The sequence below is a fragment of the Myotis lucifugus genome, unplaced genomic scaffold (assembly GCF_000147115.1).
Source record: "Myotis lucifugus unplaced genomic scaffold, Myoluc2.0 scaffold_410, whole genome shotgun sequence".
NCBI classification, from domain to species: domain Eukaryota; kingdom Metazoa; phylum Chordata; class Mammalia; order Chiroptera; family Vespertilionidae; genus Myotis; species Myotis lucifugus.
The window spans coordinates 348,281-370,688 of record NW_005871458.1 but is presented as its reverse complement, the minus strand read 5'-3'; the positions used below and the strand labels follow the sequence as shown (position 1 = coordinate 370,688).

The following is a 22,408-nucleotide window of genomic DNA, read 5'->3' as shown; positions in this document are numbered from 1 at the left end:
CATTGATGTTTCTCTCTCTCCCCCTCTCCCTTCCTCTCTGAAATAAATAAAAATATTTTTTTAAAAAATTCTTTTCTGTTTCCTGATGCTAAGGGTTTTTGGTTATTTTTGTTGTTTTTCTAAATCATAAGTGTATGAGTTCAGTTGTAACAGTTCCTTTTGTAGCTGTTGATAATCAAGTTTTTTTTAAATTTGTTAATGTGTTGAATTATATTGATTTTTTAATCTTCAATCAACCTTTTATTCCTGATATAAAGGTGCTATTTATATGTTGTTTGATTTGTTTATTTAGAATTTTTGCATTATATTCATGAATCACTGGCTTATAATTTCCTTACACATATTGAAATGTTCAGATTTTCTAACTCATGAAAGAAGTTTGGAGTATGTTTCCTCTTTTCTGTTCTCTGGAAGAATTTATGTGATATTAGAACATTCTTTGTTTACTAGAATTCACTGATGCAACCATCTGAATCTAGAATTTTCTGTGAATATATATATATAACCACTGGTTCATTTTTTTTAACAATCAAAGGCTGTTTAAGGCTATTTTTTCCTTGAGCTACTTTTGATTGATTACATTTTTCTAAGAATTAGTCCATTTCATCTAAGTTACCAAATATATGGGTATAAAGTTACATATTCTTTAGTTTCTCTGAGCGATATATCATCATTTTTCTCTAGAGGTCTTTTTTATATTTTGCTAAATTTATCTTTAGTATTTTATGTTTTTTAAGCTATTGTAAATGGTATTTAAATTTTTTAACTTTAGTAGTAGTTGATAGTATATAGAAATACAAATGATTTCTGTATATTGACCTTGTGTAGAGTCTTAGGATTTATGTCTCTATATAAAAATCAGTTTGGTTTCTTCTTTCCAGTCTACATGCTTTTTGTTTCTTTTTCTTGCTTTGTTGCACTGGTTAAGAACTCCAGTACAGTGCTGAGTAGACATTGTGAGTGCATATCCTCATCTGACACCAATCTTAGGGGTGATCCTAAGCATTCGGTCTTCTATGATTGCTAGGATGTAAAGCTGTTCTTTTGTTTACAGATGCCTTTTATCAGTTTGGGAAGTTTTCTTTTATTCTTAGTGTGCTGAGGATTTAATTAGAATCCTCAAGGGTGTAAAGTTCTGTCAAATGCTTTTCCCACATCTGTTGGGATGATTAATTTGTTTTCTCCTTTATTCTGTTAAAATGATGAATTACATTGATTTTTGCATGTTAAATCAAATTTGTATTTTTGGAACAAACCTCACTTGGTCATGATCAATTATCCTTTTTAAATATTGTTATATTTGATTTGCTAAGATTTTGTTAACGATTTTATGTCTTATGTTCATGGAGATATTGGCTTATAATTTTATTTAAATATCCTTGTTTGATTTTGGTGTCAGATGTTTATTCTGGCTTCATAAAAAGGAGTTGGGAAGACTCCTTTCTCTTTTTTCTGGAAGAGTTTGTGTACCACTAGTGTTATTGTTTACTTGTGTGTTCAATCGACTTTACAAGTGAAGTCATTTGGGTCTGGAGTTAATTAATAGGAAGTTTATAAATTGTGCATTCAGTTTCCTTAATGAAAATAGGGTACATTAGCTAGGGCTAGCATAACAAAATACTACAGATAGGGTGGCTTAGGCAAAGGAAATTTAATTTCTCACAGTTCTGGAGGCCAGAAGCATGAGACCAAGGTGTCAGTAGAATTGGTTTCTTCTAGGCCTCTCTCCTTGGCTAGCAGGTGGTTGGTTGCCTTCTCTCTGTCTTTACGTGATTGTTTCCGACTCTGTATGTGTGTGTTCTAATAAGGACTCTAGTCATGTTGGATTAGGTCCTGCCCTAATGGCCTCATTTTATGTGAATTACCTCTTTAAAGGTCCTGTCTCATTCTAATCAGTCACATTTTGAGGTGTTAGGTGTTAGGGATTAGAGATTGGGAGTTAGGTCTTCAACACATGAATTTGGGTGGGGGCGTAATTCAGCATGTAACAAAGCCTTATTCAGATTTGTGTGTAAGTTTGATAAATTGTGTCAAGGAGTCTATTTGGGGGCTGTAATGTACAGCATGGTGTCTGTAGCTAATAATACTGTATTGTATATTTGAAAGTTGCTAAGAGAGATCTTTAAAGTTCCCATCATAAGAAAAAAATTTGTATAACTGCGTGGTGATGGATGTTAACTAGACTTACTGTGGTGATCATTTCACAATATATACAAACATCAAATTATGTTGTACACTTGAAGCTAATATGTTGTATATCAAGTATGCCTCAATTAAAACTGCATTTTGACCTCAAAAAAAGGAATCTACTTAATCTGTCAAATTTATTGGCATAGGGCATTCATAATAGTTATTAGTATTTTATTGTCTGAAGGATCTATAGCAGTGGTTCTCAATCTTCCTAATGCCGCGACCCTTTAATACAGTTCCTCATGTGGTGGTGACCCCCAATTTCATTGTTACAAATGGAACATAATTAAAGCATAGTGATTAATCACAAAAACAATATGTAATTATATATGTGTTTTCCAATGGTCTTAGGCGACCCCTGTGAAAGGGTCGTTCAACCCCGAAAGGGGTCGCGACCCACAGGTTGAGAACCGCTGATCTATAGTGATGTTCCTGCTTTCATTCCTGATATTGATAATTTATCTCTCTCTAAATATAGGTTTTATTAGCAGTTGGCCGTGAGCCCTCTACAAGGAAAATAGGCTTGGAGAAGATTGGTGTCAAAATCAGTGAGAAGTATGTACCTGTGGGATCATTGCACTATTGAAGCACAAAGCAAAATGTTTCTACAGATCACCTCTTAAAATTCTCTTTTAATTACTAAGTTGCAACATTTTTAAATGCTTTAATGTTATTTTATAGTAAATACTGTCCCAGCTCTATTATCAATTTTTTTCATTAATCAATCAGTAACTCTTTATTGTGTGCCTTAAAGAGCTCTTGCATGATTTTAAAAAATAAAATTAAAACAATTATTTTTTCACCTACTATCTGAATTAAAGTAAATTTTATATCCTTGGTCAGGCAAGGAGAAAAATTTCAAAGCTCTGCGTGAAATTCTGGGGGAAGTCTGGGAATATCCTCGACATCCAAAAAATGAGCATAGTTTCATCAATCAGCAAGGTGTTTTCTTTTGGAACTACAGATACCTTTGTTATTATAAGTCGTTGGTCTTACAGACAGGTGATGACTGAGGTGCATGAGTTCTGAGAGAGGTCTTTTCTTTATGTACTTAGTTCTCTTGGAATAGTGCTAGTCATCCAGCAGTATAGAGATAGTCATATATATATTTACTTTCAAAATCAAATAGGAGTGGCAAAATACTAGTAAACGACATAGAACAGACCAACGTGCCCCATGTTTATGCTGTCGGAGATGTCCTGGAAGGTAAACTTGAGCTCACTCCCGTCGCTATACAGGCAGGCAAGCTGTTGGCTCGAAGACTTTTTGGGGGTCATTCAGAAAAGGTACGTTTCTTATTGTTTTTGAGATAATATCTAAATAAAAATTTTGACTTAAAAAATCAGTACAAATAAAACTTGTGTGCTTGTTTTGCAAGTAAAGGGTTCCTCACAAATCATTTGCATTTGACTTATTATTTACTAATGGTTTTCAAAAATATTTTTTAAATATCTGTATGTGCAAGATGTTGTGCTGGGTGATATACAAAGGATTGGTATGGTTCTAGTACCAAGGGCTTATAGGTAGGTGGGGGTCCTGAGTAAGAAGAGAGAGGAGCAGTTAATTCTGACTGAAGAGATCTAAAGAGGCCTCCCAGGTGGATGGATGCACTGTCACAGAGTAGGAGGGACACTCAGAGTGGATTGGGGTGCTGGCCCTGGCTTCATTGCCTGCTGAGTGTGTGAACCTGGTCAAGTCGTTTCACTTCTCTTCACCTCAGTTTCACCATCTGCAAAGCTGATGGTTTGAATTGGGTGATTACTACAGTCTCCTCCACCTTTCACAGTCTTATTTTTTCTAAATTAAATCTTTATTGTTCAGATTATTACAGTTGTTCCTCTTTTTTCCCCCCATAGCTCCCCTCCACCCAGTTCCCACCCTTCCCTCTGCCCTTACCCCCCGCACTGTCCTCATCCATAGGTGTGCGATTTTTGTCCAGTCTCTTCCTGCACCCCCACGCCCCTTTCCCCCTGAGAATTGTCAGTCCACTCCCTTTCTATGCCCCTGATTCTATTATATTCACCAGTTTATTCTGTTCATCAGATTTTTTATTCACTTGATTTTTAGATTCACTTGTTGATAGATGTGTATTTGTTGTTCATAATTTGTATCTTTACCTTTTTCTTCTTATTCCTCTTCTTAAAGAATACCTTTCAGCATTTCATGTAATACTGGTTTGGTGGTGATGAATTCCTTTAGCTTTTTCTTATCTGTGAAGCTCTTTATCTGACCTTCAATTCTGAATGATAGCTTTGCTGGGTAAAGTAATCTTGGTTGTAGGTTCTTGCTATTCATCACTTTGAATATTTCTTGCCATTCCCTTCTGGCCTGCATAGTTTCTGTTGAGAAATCAGCTGACAATCTTATGGGAACTCCCTTGTAGGTAACTAACTGTTTTTCTCTTGCTGCTTTTAAGATTCTCTCTTTGTCTTTTGCTCTTGGCATTTTAATTATGATGTGTCTTGGTGTGGTCCTCTTTGGATTCCTTTTGTTTGGGGTTCTCTGCGCTTCCTGGACTTGTAAGTCTAATTCTTGAACCAGGTAGGGGAAGTTTTCTGTCATTATTTCTTCAAATAGGTTTTCAATATCTTGCTCTCTCTCTTCTTCTGGCACCCCTATAATTCAGATGTTGGTTCGCTTGAAGTTGTCCCAGAGGCTCCTTACACTATCTTCATATTTTTGGATTCTTTTTTCTTTTTGCTTTTCCGGTCGGGTGTTTTTCACTTCTTCGTATTTCAAATCTTTGACTTGATTCTTGCGATCCTCTGGTCTGCTGTTGGGAGTCTGTATAATATTCTTTATTTCAGTCAGTGTATGCTTAATTTCTAGTTGGTCCTTTCTCATATCCTCGAGGGTCTCACTAGATTTATTGAGGGTCTCACTAAATTTATTGGCGGTTTCTAGAAAATTCTTGAAAAACCTTATAACTGAGGTTTTGAACTCTATATCCAGTAGTTTGCTTTCCTCCATTTCTGTCATTTGTCACCTGTATCTTTGTCTCCGAATTTTGGCTGCTTCCCTGTGTTGATAGGGTGGCTTTCTGTGCTAGGTGTCCTATAGGGCCCAGTAGCTCAGCCTCCCCAATTACCTGAGGTGGACACTCTTGGTGCACTCCTTTGTGGGCTGTGTGCACAGTCTTGTGGTAGTTAAGACTTGATTGTAGTTGGTATCACTGGGAGGAATTGACCTCCAGGCCAATTGGCTGTGAGAATCAGCTGTGTCTATGGTGGGAGAACTTCTGTGCTGGAGACACCCTTATGGGGCAAGACTTGCTTCAGTGGGGCTTTGGTGCTCACTGAGTCTGCCCCCTGAGTGTGTCCCTTATGGATCTGAGGAGTTGTAATCTGGATGGTCCCACTCTGACCACTGGGTACACTGGCTCTTGGATCTAAGGAGGTGCTAATTTAGCCTCTGCCTGAGGCTACCCAACAGGAACTAAGGAGAGATCTACAGATTCCTTTTCTTTGTTTGGGATTTGGAGGTGCCCAGATGAGGCCCAGCTGTGAAGCAATGCACACTGCTGTGTGGCCTTGGGCCTTCTTTTGGATGTTCTGGGTCTCTCTGACCCAGCTGCAGTTTGTTAGGTAATTTTCAGATTGCAAAGGGCCAGGCCTTTCATATGCAAAAGCCTCTGCCCACAGCTTGGGTGGGGCGGGGTCTCAGGGAATCAACAGGGTGGAGCAAACGGCTATGGCTGATCCTCAGTCCTGCCCTAAGAGGCCCCAGGTCTCAGTGTCCCACGGTAATCACTGCAAGCACCTCTGAGAGAAAGCCGCCCTCAAGTTCCGCCCGATGCCAGACAGTCCAGTTTCTCCCCTTATGAGTCTGGGTCCCCAGAGACTTGCCCGGAACTGGAGTTCAGAGCAGGATCATGTGTCTCCCTCCTGATTGAAAAAGACAACCACGTCCTCAGTTGCCAGCCCTTTCTGCGTGTGCCTCCGTACCTCTGCACTTTACTTCCAAACCTCCTCTGAGTCTTAGTGTGCTTTTCTCTTTCCTTCTAGTTGTAGAATTTCCACTCAGCCAACCTTCCTGTGGTTCTGGATGATGTCCGTTTTGTCTTTTAGTTGTATTTTTGAAGTGGTTGTGCAGGGCAGCAATTTCAGGTGTTTACCTATGCCGCCATCTTAGTTTCTCTCCTCACTTAAATTTTCCCTTTCATAGTCTTTGATCAAAGATTTGGGATGGGCTTTAAGGATGAGCAATTTATTTATTTATTTATTTATTTGTTTGTTTGTTTATTTATTTATTTATAATACATTTTCATTGATTTCAGAGAGGAATGGAGAAGGGAGAGAGAGATAGACACATCAATGATGAGAGAATCATTGATCGACTGCCTCCTGCACACCCCCTACTGGGGATCGAGCCTGCAACCCGGGCATGTGGGAATCGAACCCGGAACCCTTCAGGCCACAGGCCGATGCTCTATCCACTGAACCAAGCCAGCTAGGGCTAGGGTGAGCAATTTAAAATTGAGGAAGCAAAGGGCTCTTGTGGTAAGTAGAAAAGCCCAGAGCTCTGCAATGCTTGGTTTTTTCTAGGACTATGAGCAGTTTCTCAGGAGTTCCCAGCTGGGGTGGGTCATGCTCTGCTCCATCAGGAGCACTGTGGATGTGCGGAGCTGTTGGTGGATGAAGAATGAATGGGGAAGTGGTATTACTGGGCGTCAGGAATGCTAACCATTCTGTCACTCATGTAGGCAGAGCGATTGGTGATAGAGGAGTACAGTTGGAAATGAGGCTGGAAAATTGATTTGGTGCCAGAACATCAGAACTCTGTGATGCCACAGTAAAGAATCAGTAGAGCCGCCCTAGCTGGTTTGGCTCAGTGGATAGAGCGTCGGCCTGCGAACTGAAAGGTCCCAGGTTCGATTCCGGGCAAGGGCACATGCTTAGCTTGTGGGCTCGATCCCCAGTGGGGGACTTGCAGGAGGCAGCCGATCCATGATTCTCTCTCATCATGGATGTTTCTATCCCTCTCTCCCTCTACCTTCCTCTCTGAAATCAATAAAAATATATTTAAAAAAAAAAGAATCAGGGCCTTCTGTAGGCAGTGGCAGCTGTTGAAGATCTTAATTTTATTTATCCCCAACTTTTCACTTAGTAAGATGTCAAACCACAGAAAGAATAGTAACGGTCACCCATATTACCCTTTCATTTAGATTTTCCAGTTATTAATGTTTTGCCATTTTTCTCTCCTTTTCTGAAGATGTGTGTGTGTGTGTGTGTGTGTGTGTACACACACAAAGCATGTACATTTTTTTTCTGCTGAGCTATTTGAAATAAGTGGCAAATATCAGTGATGTTTTGCTTCTAAATACTTCAGGATGTACAACAAGAATATTCACTTCCATAACCACAATTTCATTTCTGTAGCTGAGAATTCAACAATGCACTAATATTCACCTTTCCTCAGTTGTCCATTGGTATGTGTGCATGTGTCTTGATTCACACCGTACAGGGCTCTTCTGAGTCCTAAGTCTCTTTTAATCTGCTCCAGCCCTCTGCCTTGATTTACCTGTTTTGTTTGCTTGCTTTACTTTTCATGACTTTGACTTTTGATGAATCCAGACTACTTTTCTTGTAGAATGTCTCATTCTGAATTTCTCTGATTGGTTTTGCATGATTAGGTTAAGTTGGAAAGTTTGTTCTTCTTAAGGGATGCTTTGTGCTGCTTATTTTATCACCTCAGGTGCCTTGTAAGGTCGTAAAGGAAGACCTTATACATATGTGGGGACATGGCACTGCTGGCACTAATGGGTGGGGCCAGAAATGCTAAATGTACAAAGAAGTTCTATTGCATTTCAAGATGTATGGAAGCAGAGTAATTGCCTATTGCTTTCAGAAGTTAATCATGGTGCCTGTGGGGTAGAGAGATGAGAAGACAGGTGTGTGTGTGTGTGTGTGTGTGTGTGTGTGTGTGTAAAAAGAGAGAAGTTAAAGGTACAGGACTAAAAGGAAGGCTACAGATAGGGTAAGAGGAAGTCCAGCTCAAGTGGAGGAGGTAGTATAAGATGTGGAGAAAGTGTTTCAGATGAAAGGGAGGAAAGTTGAGGAATTACCTGTTGCTTTTTCTCAATTGATATGAAACAGGAGACAGAGGCATCTGTTGAGGATGAGACTTCCACTGTAAGCCATGGGATATGGGATCAGCTGCTGGTCAATAAATGGATTGATGAGCATTTGATGGCCTAAGAGAAGTCAGAAAACCAGGCAGTCCACATGGTTATGTGATTTTCTCTAGCCATGTTGGCAAAAAGAACACAAATGCTTCATGATTCACAGGTTAGCAAACATAAAATGGGACGAGAACATATTTTAAGCTAAAGACTCTAGGCTGATGTATATTGTACACAAATCACCTCATTGAAGCAAGTGTACCTGGTGGTGTTATGATGTGTTTTTCTTTTTGGGTAAAATAGAAGTCACTCAAACTAGGCAAATTGGGGGAGTTTCTTATAAGTTGATGATGAGTAAGTCAAATCGCACAGTGACTTACAACAAGGATTGTGCTAGTGCAGGGCCTCACTGCAGTTGGAGCAGGGCTGAGTATGGGTGTCACAGCTGCTCTGGGGCCCTAGTAATATGAAGGGGTGCTTCACAGGGTGCCCTTCTGTAGTCTCACTTGGCCACAACTCTTTTTTTTTTTTCTGTCAAACTACCACCTGGAGGATACTCTCTTTGCTCCTAGTCATTTTCCTGCAAAATAAACCACTTGATGCAGTTCGCCTTTTTTTGCATAGGTTTCTGGCCAGCTTATGGATTACCTTTCTTTGGAGTTATATGTCACCCCGACCTAATAAACTGTAACTTGTTGGCTGGGGTTTGGTTGACATGTCGTGCTCTGGGCAGTGTCACCCCTTGAGGACTATGGATGGGCAGGCGCAGAGACGTTCATCCTGGTTATACCCTCCTTCCTTTCTCTGTTCCTGCACACTGTTTTCTCGCCACACACAGTCTTAATGATGCTTCTGCCAGTGTGTTCTAAATCTCCTCCACACAGTCACAAACACACTGTCTTCTCCAGGCAGGATGCCACTTGCACGCGTCCGTTTTCCCACGGACAGATGCCTAAAGCTGCTGGAAGACTATGTGGGGTTCATGGCCTGCACTCTTCTTGTGCTGTCCACTTGTGCTGTGTCTTGGTCAGAGAAGGGCTGGGAGGGGTGCCATTGTAACCATGGGACTCATGCAACCCTGGCCCCTAAGTACACACGTGCCTTCTCCACTTGGTGGTCTGGGGTGTTCACTCGGTCCCACACTATTGAGCAGCTTTTTTGCACATCATGTCAGTGACGCCATTAAATGAAATGGCAAGGGTGGTCTGAGCTTCAGGTGAAATAGTGTCATTCTCTGTCACCTGGTAGAGATGCTCCAGAATTGTGGGGGATGGAATGAAAAAATTGTAGAAAATGTCTGTGGGGGCAACAAAGTTCACTGTCTTCTCCTCTACTGTGGTTTTCAGACCAGAAGTCTGAGGTTGGGGCCCTGGAAGAGCCAGTCCTGTTCATTGGTCACTGGCCAGCTTGTGGTCTCTGCCCTGTAGTCAGGGATCACCCATCTCCTTTAGGGTAACTTAGAATTCCTGATATGGTGATGTGTCAGAACCAGTTACATTGAACTGGACTTACTTAGTTTCCTTTTATAAATGTATGTGATAGAGATTTTTGTTATTTAAAAAGAGTGTCACAAAATAAGAGCGTGTAATTTGTTTATCTTTCAGTGCAATTATATTAATGTTCCAACTACGGTGTTTACTCCTCTGGAATACGGCTGCTGTGGATTATCTGAAGAGAAAGCTATTGAAATACATAAAAAAGAGAATCTAGAAGTAAGATTATGTTTTGTTTACTTTTTAAGAATCTCTCTTTTAATCAACTGTCTTCTCAGTCACTTTATTTTGTCATTTTGCAAGTGATTATAATGGCTATACTATAGGAAACCAGCCTATTTTAGAAAAATTAAAAATTAAATAATTTAAACCCTATCTCTCTTGCAAACTAATAATACAGTTGGGGAAAGAGAGATGTTTACTGTGTGCATTAGGACTTTTGAATTACAGGTAACAAATATCTACTTGAGTAAGCTTACACAAAGAAGCATAAGTTATTATGAGATTTTTGGGGGAATGTATCAAGGCCTTAGGAAGGGCTAAGAACCAGGAATTGCAAGACCGTCTCACCTCTTTCTTTTACTTGCTTGGGGTTTAGGTGTATGTTTGTGTGTGTGCATGTAGTTCATTCCTCTCTTCCTGCAGATAGACTTTATTTGCTCCTAGAATGCACAAAGCAGCCAAACTATAGCCATTCTTTTGCTCCCAAGTTTATCTGATAATTCTGGACATAAGAGGAACTGATCAACTCACTGTTTCTCCGTCTTAATTCAAAATTGGTCCGAGTCGGGTCTGCCATCCAACCACTTCCATTTGGTATGATGGTAGCCAGACTCATGGAGTGTAAACATGGCTCTTGGGACCTACACTACCAGTGGACTCTAGGTGGGAAAGATGGGCAGTTCCCAAGGTTTTCGTGGGCTGTGGGCCATTTAGACTCTGACAAAGATGTCCTCCATACATTTATTTCCACCTCTCCTTCACCACTGCTTCATTTACACACAACAGCCTTATAAATATTTTTCTACATTTTGGTGGGTGGCTTGAGTATCTTTTTTCTGAACACTCTCCCAACATAGGAAGTATAGAGAGGAAAAAGAAAAGAGTTGGAGGATTATTACTACTTGAGGTTTTAAGCAAAAGAGTGTTGAAATTTCAGTTCTCTCCCTTAAAGACATTTTAATTTATTACTGGGAATTTCCTTAAACTATAGCATTGATATTCCCTAGTTAAATGGCCTAATGGCTTATTGAAACTCTTACTTAAAACTTTATATTGTTGTATCTTAGGGAATAGGGAGGCCCAAGGAAAGGGAATAGGGAGGCCCAAGGAAAGGGAGAGAGATGGGAGAACATCAGTTTGGTGGAGCAGTAAGAACACACACATTCATCAGTTAACTTTGCTATCTTACATGGGTATCGTTCATGGCGCTCCAAACAATTATAATAGTAACTTTAGAGATCACTGTTTACACATCACCATAACAAACATAATAATAATGAAAAAGTTTGATATATTGCGAGAAATACCAAAATGTAACATAGAGACAAAAAGCAAATGCTATTGGAAAAATGGCACTGATAGACTTGTACTACACAGGGTTGCCACAAACCTTCAAGTAAAATCATGCAATATCCGCGAGCACAGTGAAGGGAAGCACAATAACACCAGGTATGCCTGTGCAGTTGAGCAAAATCATCTCGCTGCTGTTTCCCAGCATCACAAGAGAGTATCTTACCTCTTATTGCTAGCCCAGGGAAAGATCAAAACTCAAATTTTGAAGTACTGTTTCTACTGAAAGCATATCACTATGCACCATTGTAAAGTCAGGAAATCGTAAGTTGAACCGTTGTAAGTCGGGGACCATCTGTAGTTTAGAATCCTTTTTTTTTTTTTTAATCCTGGTACCAAACATTAATCCATTGCTTTCTATATGGGTAGATTAGGAGGAACAATTCTGGGAAAATGTATAGCTTCCCCAAGCAGGATGGAGGTCACGTTGTGTTTTGCTCTGGGTCTTAGATGATTGAGCCAGATTGAGAAGCCTGAGCAGTGTATTCGGGGTGCTAGAATAAGGGCTTTCAAGTAGCATAGGTAATGTTCTTAATATCTTTTAATGGGGTTGACTTGTTTCTGCTCTTCCTACATTTGGTTTGACAATGAACCTTGTAAGAAGGTTGTAAACTTGTCAAAGACAGGATCTAAGTCTTTATTTATCTTTTCAATCCACACACAGCCTCGTGCATTGCCTTGGATGGCAGTACTCTATAAATGTTTGAGAATTGAATTTAGTTAATAGATTTGTTGGACTAACAGTAGAGCAAAACAAAGATCAACACACTTGTGCAGCTGGCATTTTAGCTCTGGCCTAGGTACTCCAATCAGCTATATAAAGTTGGGATCATAGAACTCTAAATTTTTGAAAGCTGTTATAGAGATTATTATCTATAATAATAAAAGGGTAATATGCTAATTAGACTGGATGTCCTTCTGGATGAAGCTGGGGCCGATGGAAGCCCGGGTCCCAGGTGCCAGAGGGAAGCTGGTGCCTGCAGCCGGGGGAAGGAAGGCCTACTCTTACATGAATTTCGTGCATCTGGCCTCTAGTGTTTATATAATTGAAGAGCATATCAAGGAGTGATTTTTATATATGCTAATCTTGGCCTCTTTCTCTCTCTCTTTTGTCTTCCAGGTATATCATACTTTGTTCTGGCCCCTTGAATGGACAGTAGCCGGCAGAGACAACAATACTTGTTATGCAAAGATAATTTGCAATAAAGTCGATAATGTGCGTAATGTGATTGGAAGCTGAAATGCTGTAATTTTAAAATGTAGCTTTTATTCTAGTATGTGGGTTTTTACGATCTCTTTAAAGGTAGTTTTCAGGGAAAGGCATAAATCCTTCAAATTATTACCCAGTTAATGTGTTTGCACTGGTTGAACAAGTGACAGATTGTGATTGAGGCTTACCAATACCTTCTCAAAATAATCATTGAAAGTTGGCTCTTTCTGACCTAACTGAGCAGTTTAGAACCAGATCATCTGTGAAAATTTTGATCATCAGCTAACAAAATGTAAGGTATATGTTTGTGTGCATTTTGTAAAGTGAATGTGTGTCACAAAGCCTTTACAAGGAGATGCTTACACAAAGTGAAAACTCTAGTTAATTAACTAATTCCTAATGAAGCAATTCATTAAAGAAGAATCAGTGGAGTGGAGAGCCGGTTGTTGCAGCCTTCTCTGCCTTCCCTGTTATTGAGGTGAATGTGAAACTGACAACAGATGCCTGATTATCAGAGTTTAAAGCACAGTTTATTTAGGACTGGTTGTATAAAGAACACTGAGGGTAGAAAGCAGCATTAGCACTTGGTTCCTCCCTTTTTAAGAATTTATAATTTATCTGGAGAGATCAAACACAAAATTAGATGCATGTGAACAGCAATAGCTGACATAAAGTTTACAGAGTAATCTGAGGTTGCTGTCATAAAGTTGTGGGTGCATTTCCAAAGGGAGCAGGCAGAGACTATGCACTGAGGCCCCCTAAGGTGAGCAGGAATGGGGTTCAATTATTTCTGACCTCTTGACAGAGTTGTTGACTATGGCTCTCAGGCCTGAGGTCTGTTTACCCCTCTTTTTGACCCCCGTCTCTGTCCTTTGCCACTCCTCTGCTCTCCTTCAGCTGTGCCCACAATCCCTGTTTGCCCCCCTCCCACACACGTGCTCACTGTCGTCAGGAGAGCATGTTAATTTCTTTTACTACTGTCCATATTTCTGTTTCTAGAGGACCATCCTACTATGAATTTTACTATAGCTATGTGGTAAAAATTGGGAATTAGGTTTTCACTCTCACAGAATCTGCCTTCATTTTCATTTTTAAATGGTGGTGGTGGGTCATCAGATGTTTTTACTCTGTCTGGCTTCCTGTCTTTTCCCAGTTTTCTGTGTGTACAATGCACCACCTCAGAGATTCCAATTCAGTCTTCTGTGAGGCCCTGGGAACTCCACTTTTCACCCAGATCCCCTGTGGCCTGTGACTGTCCTTCTAGAAACACTGCTCCTGGAGCTCTCCATTTCAGCACCACCAGGAGATGTGTATGAGTTGGCTGCTTTGAACTATTGTTCTTTCTCTAGAAGAATATGAGGAGGCAAGACTTTGTGCCAGCCTTAAGACCTCTGAAGCTCTTTCTTTCTCTTGTACACTTTACTATTGAAGATCGAAACAAAGACCAGAGTCTGATGAAAAACATGGACAAAAGGACATCCTAAATGCAGTGTACCTTGGAAATACACTGAATCTTTTTAAAAAATATTTTTAATGAATTTTTTTTTTAGAGAGAGAGATATCCTTTGGCTGCCTCCTGCACAGCCTGCAACCCAGGCATGTGCCCTGACTGGGCATCGAACCGGGATGATGCCCAAACAACGGAGCCACACTTGCCAGGGCTACACTGAATCTGCTTTCTGTCTCAGTGGTCTGCTCATCACATGTGCCTTGCAACTTATAACATGCAGTCTTGGGGAAAAGCCCCCATCCCCACTGCTCCTTGATCTTCCCTTAGTTATTTAAGGAGCCAGGCTACTTGCTTCCTGGACCGAAATCTCTGCAATGCCAGTGAAACCTACTGCCTTAGAATGATTCCAGTGTTGGACTTTAATTCAGATTTGTATGTTGTTATTTAGCACTATCTCAGCATAATTCAGAAATTTCTACCATACATATTAATGAGCTCTTTCATGCAGAGGGTAAATTGCTCGTTTCTAGTAAATTGAGTGGAGATTACTCTGGATGTGCATTTACTGGCTCATTTAACAGATTGTTACAGTGGCTCAGTTTCATGGCAATGTTCTATGCTGAGTTCAACATTGGTTCTTTTTCTGTATAGATGCTGTCAGTTTGAACTATGACCTTGCAGTGATTAGGTTCCTATTCAGATCATTAACCTACTGGGCTTCCCTTTGTTTTGTTTTTCTATTAAAGAATCGGGTGATAGGATTTCATATTCTTGGACCAAATGCTGGTGAGGTTACCCAAGGATTTGCAGCTGCAATGAAATGTGGGCTCACGAAACAGCTACTTGATGGCACTATTGGAATTCACCCCACATGTGGTGAGGTACAGAAACGGGAGGTTTTTTTAAGTTGACTTCAGTTGTTGCAGTTTGAAAACTATTATGAAGCACATTGTCAGAAAGTTTTTGTATTAGTAACTACTTTGCATATTTTAAGGAGAATAGATATATTCAGAATGTGTTTTCATAAAGCAGTACTGAAATATTGTTGGCTAAACACAAATTTGTTTTCTTCCTTTCAAACAGGTATTCACCACTCTGGAGATAACAAAGTCATCGGGACTGGACATCACCCAGAAAGGCTGCTGAGGCTAGGCCTGCTGCTATCTAGTCTCCCCGTCTATTCTCATTCCTTTCAAAGATAAGAACGCTCTCAGACCCAGCGAATCTGTGACCGGGGCACCTGCTCTGTTACAGGGCCCCGTGCAGGGCTTTCTTCACAGCACGTAGATGAGAATGTAGACAAGGAGACAGGCAGCAGCAGGCATCTGCTCAGTGGTCTCAGCTGACGGGAGAGGCAGTTGCACTGCTTCCTTGACGTCTTAGCTCGGAACTCATGTGAAGTGAGCTAAGACCAATACTCTTCCAAGTCAGAACTGAGCTTTCTTCTCAAAGACCTTTTAATGACATAACTAATCTAAGTCAACCTTTCTGGTTGAAAGTTTTTATCTTTTTGCTTGGTTGTTTCTAAGAAAATATTTTTTCAGTTATGAAACTATAAAATGGTGATCTTCCATCGTGTGGGCGTGGAATTCTCACGGGGTCACTGGTGAGTGGTGTCTGCGGAAGTGCCCTCAGGTAGCTGGCTGCTTCCCCCTCCCTGGTTCCCTGATGGTAACCACCTGGGAGCCATTCTTCCCTTAGTGTCTCTAGACCGAGCAGAGTATCTCATGACAGAGAGAGAGGCTTGTGATTCTTTTTCATGTTGATCTTAAGAGAAATATTAAAAAGTTTCACTGTATTATTTGAACTTTATTTAAAGCTTTAAAATGATTCCATCTACAATCTGTTTAATTATAGTCAAGTTCAGTAAATGATAGTCAAGTTCAGTAAATGACCAGGTGATATGAGACGATTCCATTTGAATGTATAGACCTGTCAGCCTATCCAAGGTCCTTGAAAAATCTTGTTTTCTTGAGGAACATAGCACACAGCAGCCCAACTCAAGGCTCTTTTAGGTAGCACTTGCCTTAAGATTGGATAATTCTATGGTCGGAATTTCTAAGAACATGTTTTAAGAGAAAAAATTGAAGCCAATAAACAATTAGGGAACTCATTCTGTAGACAGGACATTTTGCTACCCTCCCCAGAGGCAGAGAATGGAGTGGGAATAAGGACCCAAGATAACTGACATAGGATCCCATGACTGAGTTGCTTTTTCACTGGGTAGAGTAGAATGTAACTGTCAAAAAAGTGAGGCAGGGTGTAGTAATTGCCAGAACTGAGGTAGAAACAGCGTAGTGGGAAACAGGAAGATGTTATGAATTTTCACTGGATGTGAGGCAGGGGTGGGATCACTGAAGAGTTTACTGGAAGCAGCGATATTAGAACTGAATCCTGAGGGATGAATAGGATTTCAAATACATGGAGAAGGCTCTGAATGACACTTTCAATAAATTCAACTAAAATATTAGATAAAATCATTTTTTAAATGTTGTTCATGTATTTTAGAGCCACATGCACATACACAGCCACGGGTTTCCAGAACCCCAACTGAAATGAAACCAGGAAGCATAGAAGTCTTGAGTTCTGCTTTGCACGGGGCGTAGGATAGTAAACTTAAAACCCAGGCTTGCCCCAGGTGGACTTTCTAATAAGACCTCTGTGTAAAGCTGGGCTCCCAATGGGCTATAACCCCAGTGGGAGGGTGATTGAAATGCACTTTTCCTCACAGAAGGAAGCAGCAAAGAAATGTGCCTGTCTTCTCACGGGCATGGGTGGGAGAAAATATTCCACCCCAAGAGTCTCTAACCACTGTGCAGGTTACAGACCATTGGGAAGGCTAGTTATCTTCTCTTAGTAAGGAGGAGAGAAGGCTTGGATATAAACCTCTGTAACTGGCTCCCATTCCCTTCTTCCATGCTACCTGTCCCCCCCCCCTTACTTTATCTCTTCTCATCCTTATCTTTCCTCCTCTCCTGGAGTAAAGGTGGGCTCTATATAATGGAGAGAGATCCGCTTTTCCTGGAAGATACACCTTGTATGCACCTAATAACAGATGCTTACAGATCTATCTACAAGGAAATGAACATCCTCCATTATAGTAGAGATTTTAACATACCTCACTAATTTATTAGATCAAACAAAAAATACCAGCAAAGATAATTTTGAATAGCACAATTTACAAACTCGGTTTAATGAACTTATGAAGAAGACTGTCTAACATGAATACTTATTCATTTCAAGTGCACATGGAATATTTATGAAATTTGCCATGTACTAGTAGCTCAACAAATTTCAAAAGACTGGTATCATATAGAGATTTTAGCCATGAGACTAACACTGAGAACCCAGAGACCTTAACATCCATACAGTATTATGGAAAGTGGAGTATGGAGGTATTGTGAGGTGAGTGAGAGGTTAATGGGAGATCAAGCTAGAAAGAGCCAGGGTTGAGCCAGGAACCAGTCACAAGAAGCAGGGAACTATGGGAAGATCCTAAACTTTGAAGAATAGTAGACTTGCGAATGCCTATCCCCACTACTTACTAAATGCATGAAAAAATAAATTAACTTTTCCTATTCTTGATTTATTAAGTGTTGACTGTATTGGATGTTTCACAGAGTTATAACAATTGAGTACATTTATAAAGTTTTCAATATATAGCGTATTGGTGTAGAGTGCCTTAGCTTCCACAGTGATGAGCAGGGGCCTTATTTAAGGAAAACTCTTATAGACACACAACAGTGTATCCAATAGGTAAGAGACCTATTGACAAGTCTGTGCTCTGGCAGCCTCTGAGTTGGGCTCAGATTGGATTCTCCAACTATGGGTAGTCACTTCCTTGTGTGATCCCCTCCTGTAATGGGCCAAGGCTGGTCTGTGTGACACGTAACATATGGCAGAAGAGGTTTGTCACTTCTACGATTAGGTCATCAAGGACTGCAGCTTAAGTTTTGCTCACTCTCAAGCACTCTCTTGGATCGTTTGTTCTGGGAGAAGGCAGCTGCCCTATCATGAAGGCCCAGATGCTGAAGAACTGAAGTCTCCCGCCAACAACAAGAAATTGAGCATCCATGTGAATGAGCTCAGAAGTGAGTATTTCCCCAGGCAAGCCTTCCCCTAGCCAGCAGCTTGACTGCAATCTCCAGAGACTGTGGACCAGAACAATCCAGTTAGGCCACCCCCAGATTCCTGACTATCAGAAACTGGGATAATAAATATTTTTTTAGCCACTACGTTTTGGAGTAATTTGTTACACAGTAATAGATAAGTTCATGGAAAATTAAAATTAGTACAAATGTCATCAGGTACCTAAAAGGTCTTAGATTCTTTTCCTAGGGCAGACAAAATAAACCTCACATAGATTTGGGATTTCATCAAAAAGGGATTGAATCTCAGATTTAGCACTGAATTTTTTTCATACTTGCAGACAAGGAAACCCTACGCAGGGAAGCTTATGGGCCTTAGTGGAGAACCTTCTAAATCCATGGGCTTGGACCTTGGCTATGGTGGTCCCCTGCTGAACTTCCTTGGAGCACCCCTGATTGTCAAAGCTCATGAAAGATTGCTTGGGAAGCCATTCACATGAGCAAGGGAGAGCAATACCTTCATAGTCTCATCTCAAATCGGAGTTAGGGAAGGGCACTTAAGAGTATTGGAGGGGAGGGCCTAGGGCTAGTCAAGGGGTGGTTATATGGCAGAGGTAGGTGAGTGGGTCTGGGCAGCAGTTGGTCAGAATTTGTAAACGCTGCTGGAGCAGTGTCAGTGTTCCTTACGATTTGAGACATATGAGACCATATTGAGTTCCTGTTAATGTAGTCTTCTCTTGGGATATACAGGTCTGAATGAGCTAGTGTTAAAATAGCTCAAGCACCCGGGCTGGTTGCTCAGAGGTTAGAGTGTTGGCCCGCAGACTGAAGGGTCACGGGTTTGATTCAGGTCAAGGGCATGTACCTTGGCTGCAGGCTCCTCCCCTGCCTGGGCCCTGGTTAGGGCGCATGCAGGAGGCAACCAATCAATGTGTTTCTGTCTTTCCCTCTCTCTCCCACTCTCTCTAATAATCAATGGGAAAATATCCTTGGGAGAGGATTAATAAAAAACAAACAAAGAAACAAAAATAGCTCAAGCTTTGGTAATTTGTGTATGATGAGCTTTAGTATACTTTATAGGTTTTTAGTAATAGTGCAGTTTTTCAAATTGTGGTTTTATTTCCCAATGGAGAACTATCTGACAAGGAGACCTATTAGGACTTTATTGCAAGAGATAATCAAATATTTATTGAGACATATGATTCCACCCATGCTGGAATAACAAGTGTTAGACTTAACATTTCTCTCTAAACGAAATGTGGAACTGCTTTCAGGCATGGAACAATAAGACAGCGCAGAACTGGGATTCCTGAGAGAAAGGAAACAAATGAGGTGATTCCCTACAGTTGCCCCAACTTTCTGCATGGAAGTAATTTTCAGACTATAAACTCAAGGGATAATCCAAACAGAGCTTGACAAACTTGCTAAATTGAGATAGAAATTGGAGTTCAAGGAGGTTGAGGCAGCTGTACATTGTGGGGGAGGCATAGGTGAGAGCTATGCAGAGAAGAGGTCCAGAAATCTGCACAGGATCCCCTGAGTGCTGAATTCTAAGCCACACATCCTCAGAGTAAAATTCTAGAAAGGCAGAAAATGACAGGGAGTAAAAGCTGAACAATTGCCTTGGCTGCCACCGTCTGTTCAGCCATCCCTGGCTCCTCCCCGCATCCGCTCCTGCTGGCTTAGCTTCTTGGATCACCACCACGAAAGGACAGAGCGGCCAAGTGTAAAGATTACCCACCTGTTCCTGCTGGCCTCGGGAAACAGTTCCGCATATCCCAACCCTTTCAAGGGCCATCTAACTGGTGTGTTGGGGAAAGAGGTGGGACTCCTGCCTTCTCCCACAGTTGGCTGTCTGCAGCTGGGGCCCTGGTCTCATCAGCACCCTGTGAGGAGGCAGGGTCTGGGACCCCCATGCTCCCCAGAGGAGGCAGCCTGGGCCCAGGGCCTCACCAAGCACTGTGAACACAAACCCAAGTGTTGAGGCCCCAAGAGGACTTCAAAGAAGGAAAATGTCAATAATATCGTGTCCCTGCTCCTGCAGTCACAAGCCAGACTCCAGCTTGGGAGGGGTTCTCTCACTGGCCCCAGCTGCTGCCTGTGTGGTCTCCTCCACTGCAAACACAGCTGAGCTTGGGTTTCTGTGTTTAACAATATGCAGTGAGAGTTGACTCTTTAATGGACTCCTGGGCTCCAGATTAGAATTTTGGGCAGGATTCAAGGTCCCAAGATCTGAGTGTGACTGCCTTTCAGGTGGGGAGAGGACGGACGGTTGAGTTATCATTTGTTCTTCTCAAAACAAACCCAAACCCATTACCCAGTCAAAGACTTGGCTCACAATCATAATGTCGGGGGTAGGGGGTGGGGGATGAAGAAATATTGAACAGGACAGAGGGTTTTGTCCACACTGGAGATGTAAACATTTGGAAACTCGTTGCACCTGTGCTGAATATGAAGCTCCCCAAACTCTGAGGGCACATGTGGTTTCAGCACCTACATACCCAGTTCATCACTCCAGCCCAAACATGCCTTACCAGAAAGCATGGGCTTCCTGGGCTGCTGGGATACATCTCTGGATGTTCAAAACCTCCAAGGGCTGTGAAATCCCAAAAGGAGCCGGTAAGTCTCCTGGGAGCCCGCTGCTGCTCTTCCCCCTAGCTACCACATGATGGCAACAGGGAGCCAGCTCCACCGCTGTAGGGACGGACTAGGCAAGGCTTCCTGCCACAGGGGTTCCAGGCAAGATCTGTGCTCTTCCTGCAGACTCACACAGGTGTGAGGTGGCCCAACGAGCAGGGCTTCACTGAGCTGGTTTGGGCTTTAATCTTTGGCCCAGGCAAAGATCACATTTCTCCCAAGTTGTGACTGTTTTCTCCAACCCTACAATTTAGGATCCCTCCACATGATGCCCTCCCTCCATACCCTACTCCCCATGTAGTCCCTCACGCTGTGTGCTGCTATGAAGGTAAGCCAGGCTCTCCATCTCTCTCATTCATAACCACCTGGCATTCTAAGGCCATTTGGCAGCAGTGGAAACTGAGGCTCAGAGACTCAGTGAGATTCCAAGATCAGACAGCCCCACAACGCGGAGCAAATGACAAAATGAAGTGGAGAAACTCTAAACTGTCAGTAACAAAACTCATTTATTTCAATAACATGAACTCCCCAGATCACCAAAGTCCTATAAAACCTGCCATCATATTGCACCCTGGACTCTGTGGGCACACAGAGGCAACCTAGCATCTGGCCAGACTAAGACCAAGGGTGGGGCCAGGGCAGGGCCAGCAACAGGAAAGGTGGCCCTGCTCTGTGACAGGCAGAGTGAAGGCGGCTCACAGCTGACTCCTGTGCCCGGCCCGTGGACAAGGATGGCCCCAGCCTGAGTCCTGCAGGGGAGGGCTTCTCTCCTTGGCCAGGGCGGTCCTTGCCAGAGCAGGTGAAGTGGGGAGGGAATTAGGATGGCACAGGCTGCCTTGAGCCAGCGTTCTGCTCTGTTACACCATGGACAAGTTCAGGGACAGAGCTGACAAAAACGGCCTCTTTGCAACTTAAAACGCTACTATCCAATCCTCACCCACGCCAGCTAGAGCAGTTACTAACTGAAGCAACATCAAGCGACAGGCACGACAGGGGACAGGCACACAGTTGTACAGCAGCTGAGGTGGGCTGCACCCGAAACCGCCCCGGTGTGATGTCGGCCCAGTGCACCGGTTGTCAAAAACTCCCCTTCTCGGGCCCCCATCCCTGGCCTCGGAGCCTCTGCAGTGCACCAGGCCCCGTGGGGAGCACCGCAGGCTAGTGCAGCCGCAGGTAGGAGGGGGCGGAGTAGTTGAAGAGCAGGAAGTCCATCTTGTAGAGGTCAAAGAGGCGCCGCTGATAGAAGGGGCTGATGTCCTGAAAGAGGCGCCGGGCCTGGTCCTGGGCCGCGGCTGCCTTGGCCCGGGGCGGTGGCGCGGGGAAGCGCAGGCCTGGCGCGCCCACCAGGCTCAGCACGAAGGCCGCGTCCTCCGCCAGGGTCTCGAACTTGCCCACGACGTCGTAGCGCAGGCGGCACGGGTGGCAGAGCGCGTGGGCGCGCTCCCAGTGCTCATTGAAGGGCTCGTCGCGGCGCGTGCGCGGGTCCAGCAGGTAGGCCTAGGAACTCGGCGAAGCGCACGTCGTGGCCGCGGGCCAGCGCGTCGGGGTGCGGGCGCGGGCGCAGGCGCCGCACATGCGCGTGCCGTAAAGCCGCTGGAAGGCGCGCTGTAGGGCCGCGCGTACTTGTGCGTAGGCCGACGCCAGGCG

General features: G+C 42.7%; 2 protein-coding genes across 6 annotated transcripts in view; one reads left to right on the top strand and one right to left on the bottom strand.

The window, feature by feature from the left end:
• The window catches only part of TXNRD3 (thioredoxin reductase 3), a 36,347-nt gene extending 20,499 nt beyond the window's left edge, over window positions 1-15,848 (top strand). For 4 of the 5 annotated variants that reach the window (XM_006102365.3, XM_023743739.1, XM_014467704.2 and 1 more), the window contains 6 exons: window positions 2,669-2,745; window positions 3,320-3,476; window positions 9,916-10,023; window positions 12,497-12,592; window positions 14,783-14,917; window positions 15,120-15,848. In XM_006102365.3, coding sequence (XP_006102427.1) covers window positions 2,669-2,745; window positions 3,320-3,476; window positions 9,916-10,023; window positions 12,497-12,592; window positions 14,783-14,917; window positions 15,120-15,182 — 636 coding nt within the window. In that variant the 3' untranslated portion in view covers window positions 15,183-15,848. Of the gene's footprint in view, window positions 1-2,668; window positions 2,746-3,319; window positions 3,477-8,285; window positions 8,478-9,915; window positions 10,024-12,496; window positions 12,593-14,782; window positions 14,918-15,119 lie in introns of those variants that run through there. The other variant, XR_002826168.1, reaches the window with a different exon arrangement.
• Window positions 15,849-21,248: 5,400 nt separating this feature from the next.
• Window positions 21,249-22,408, bottom strand: part of CHST13 (carbohydrate sulfotransferase 13) — a 13,694-nt gene continuing 12,534 nt past the window's right edge. Inside the window, 3 exon segments of the mRNA XM_023743736.1 lie at window positions 21,249-22,258; window positions 22,260-22,336; window positions 22,339-22,383. Coding sequence (XP_023599504.1) covers window positions 21,920-22,258; window positions 22,260-22,336; window positions 22,339-22,383 — 461 coding nt within the window. The 3' untranslated portion in view covers window positions 21,249-21,919.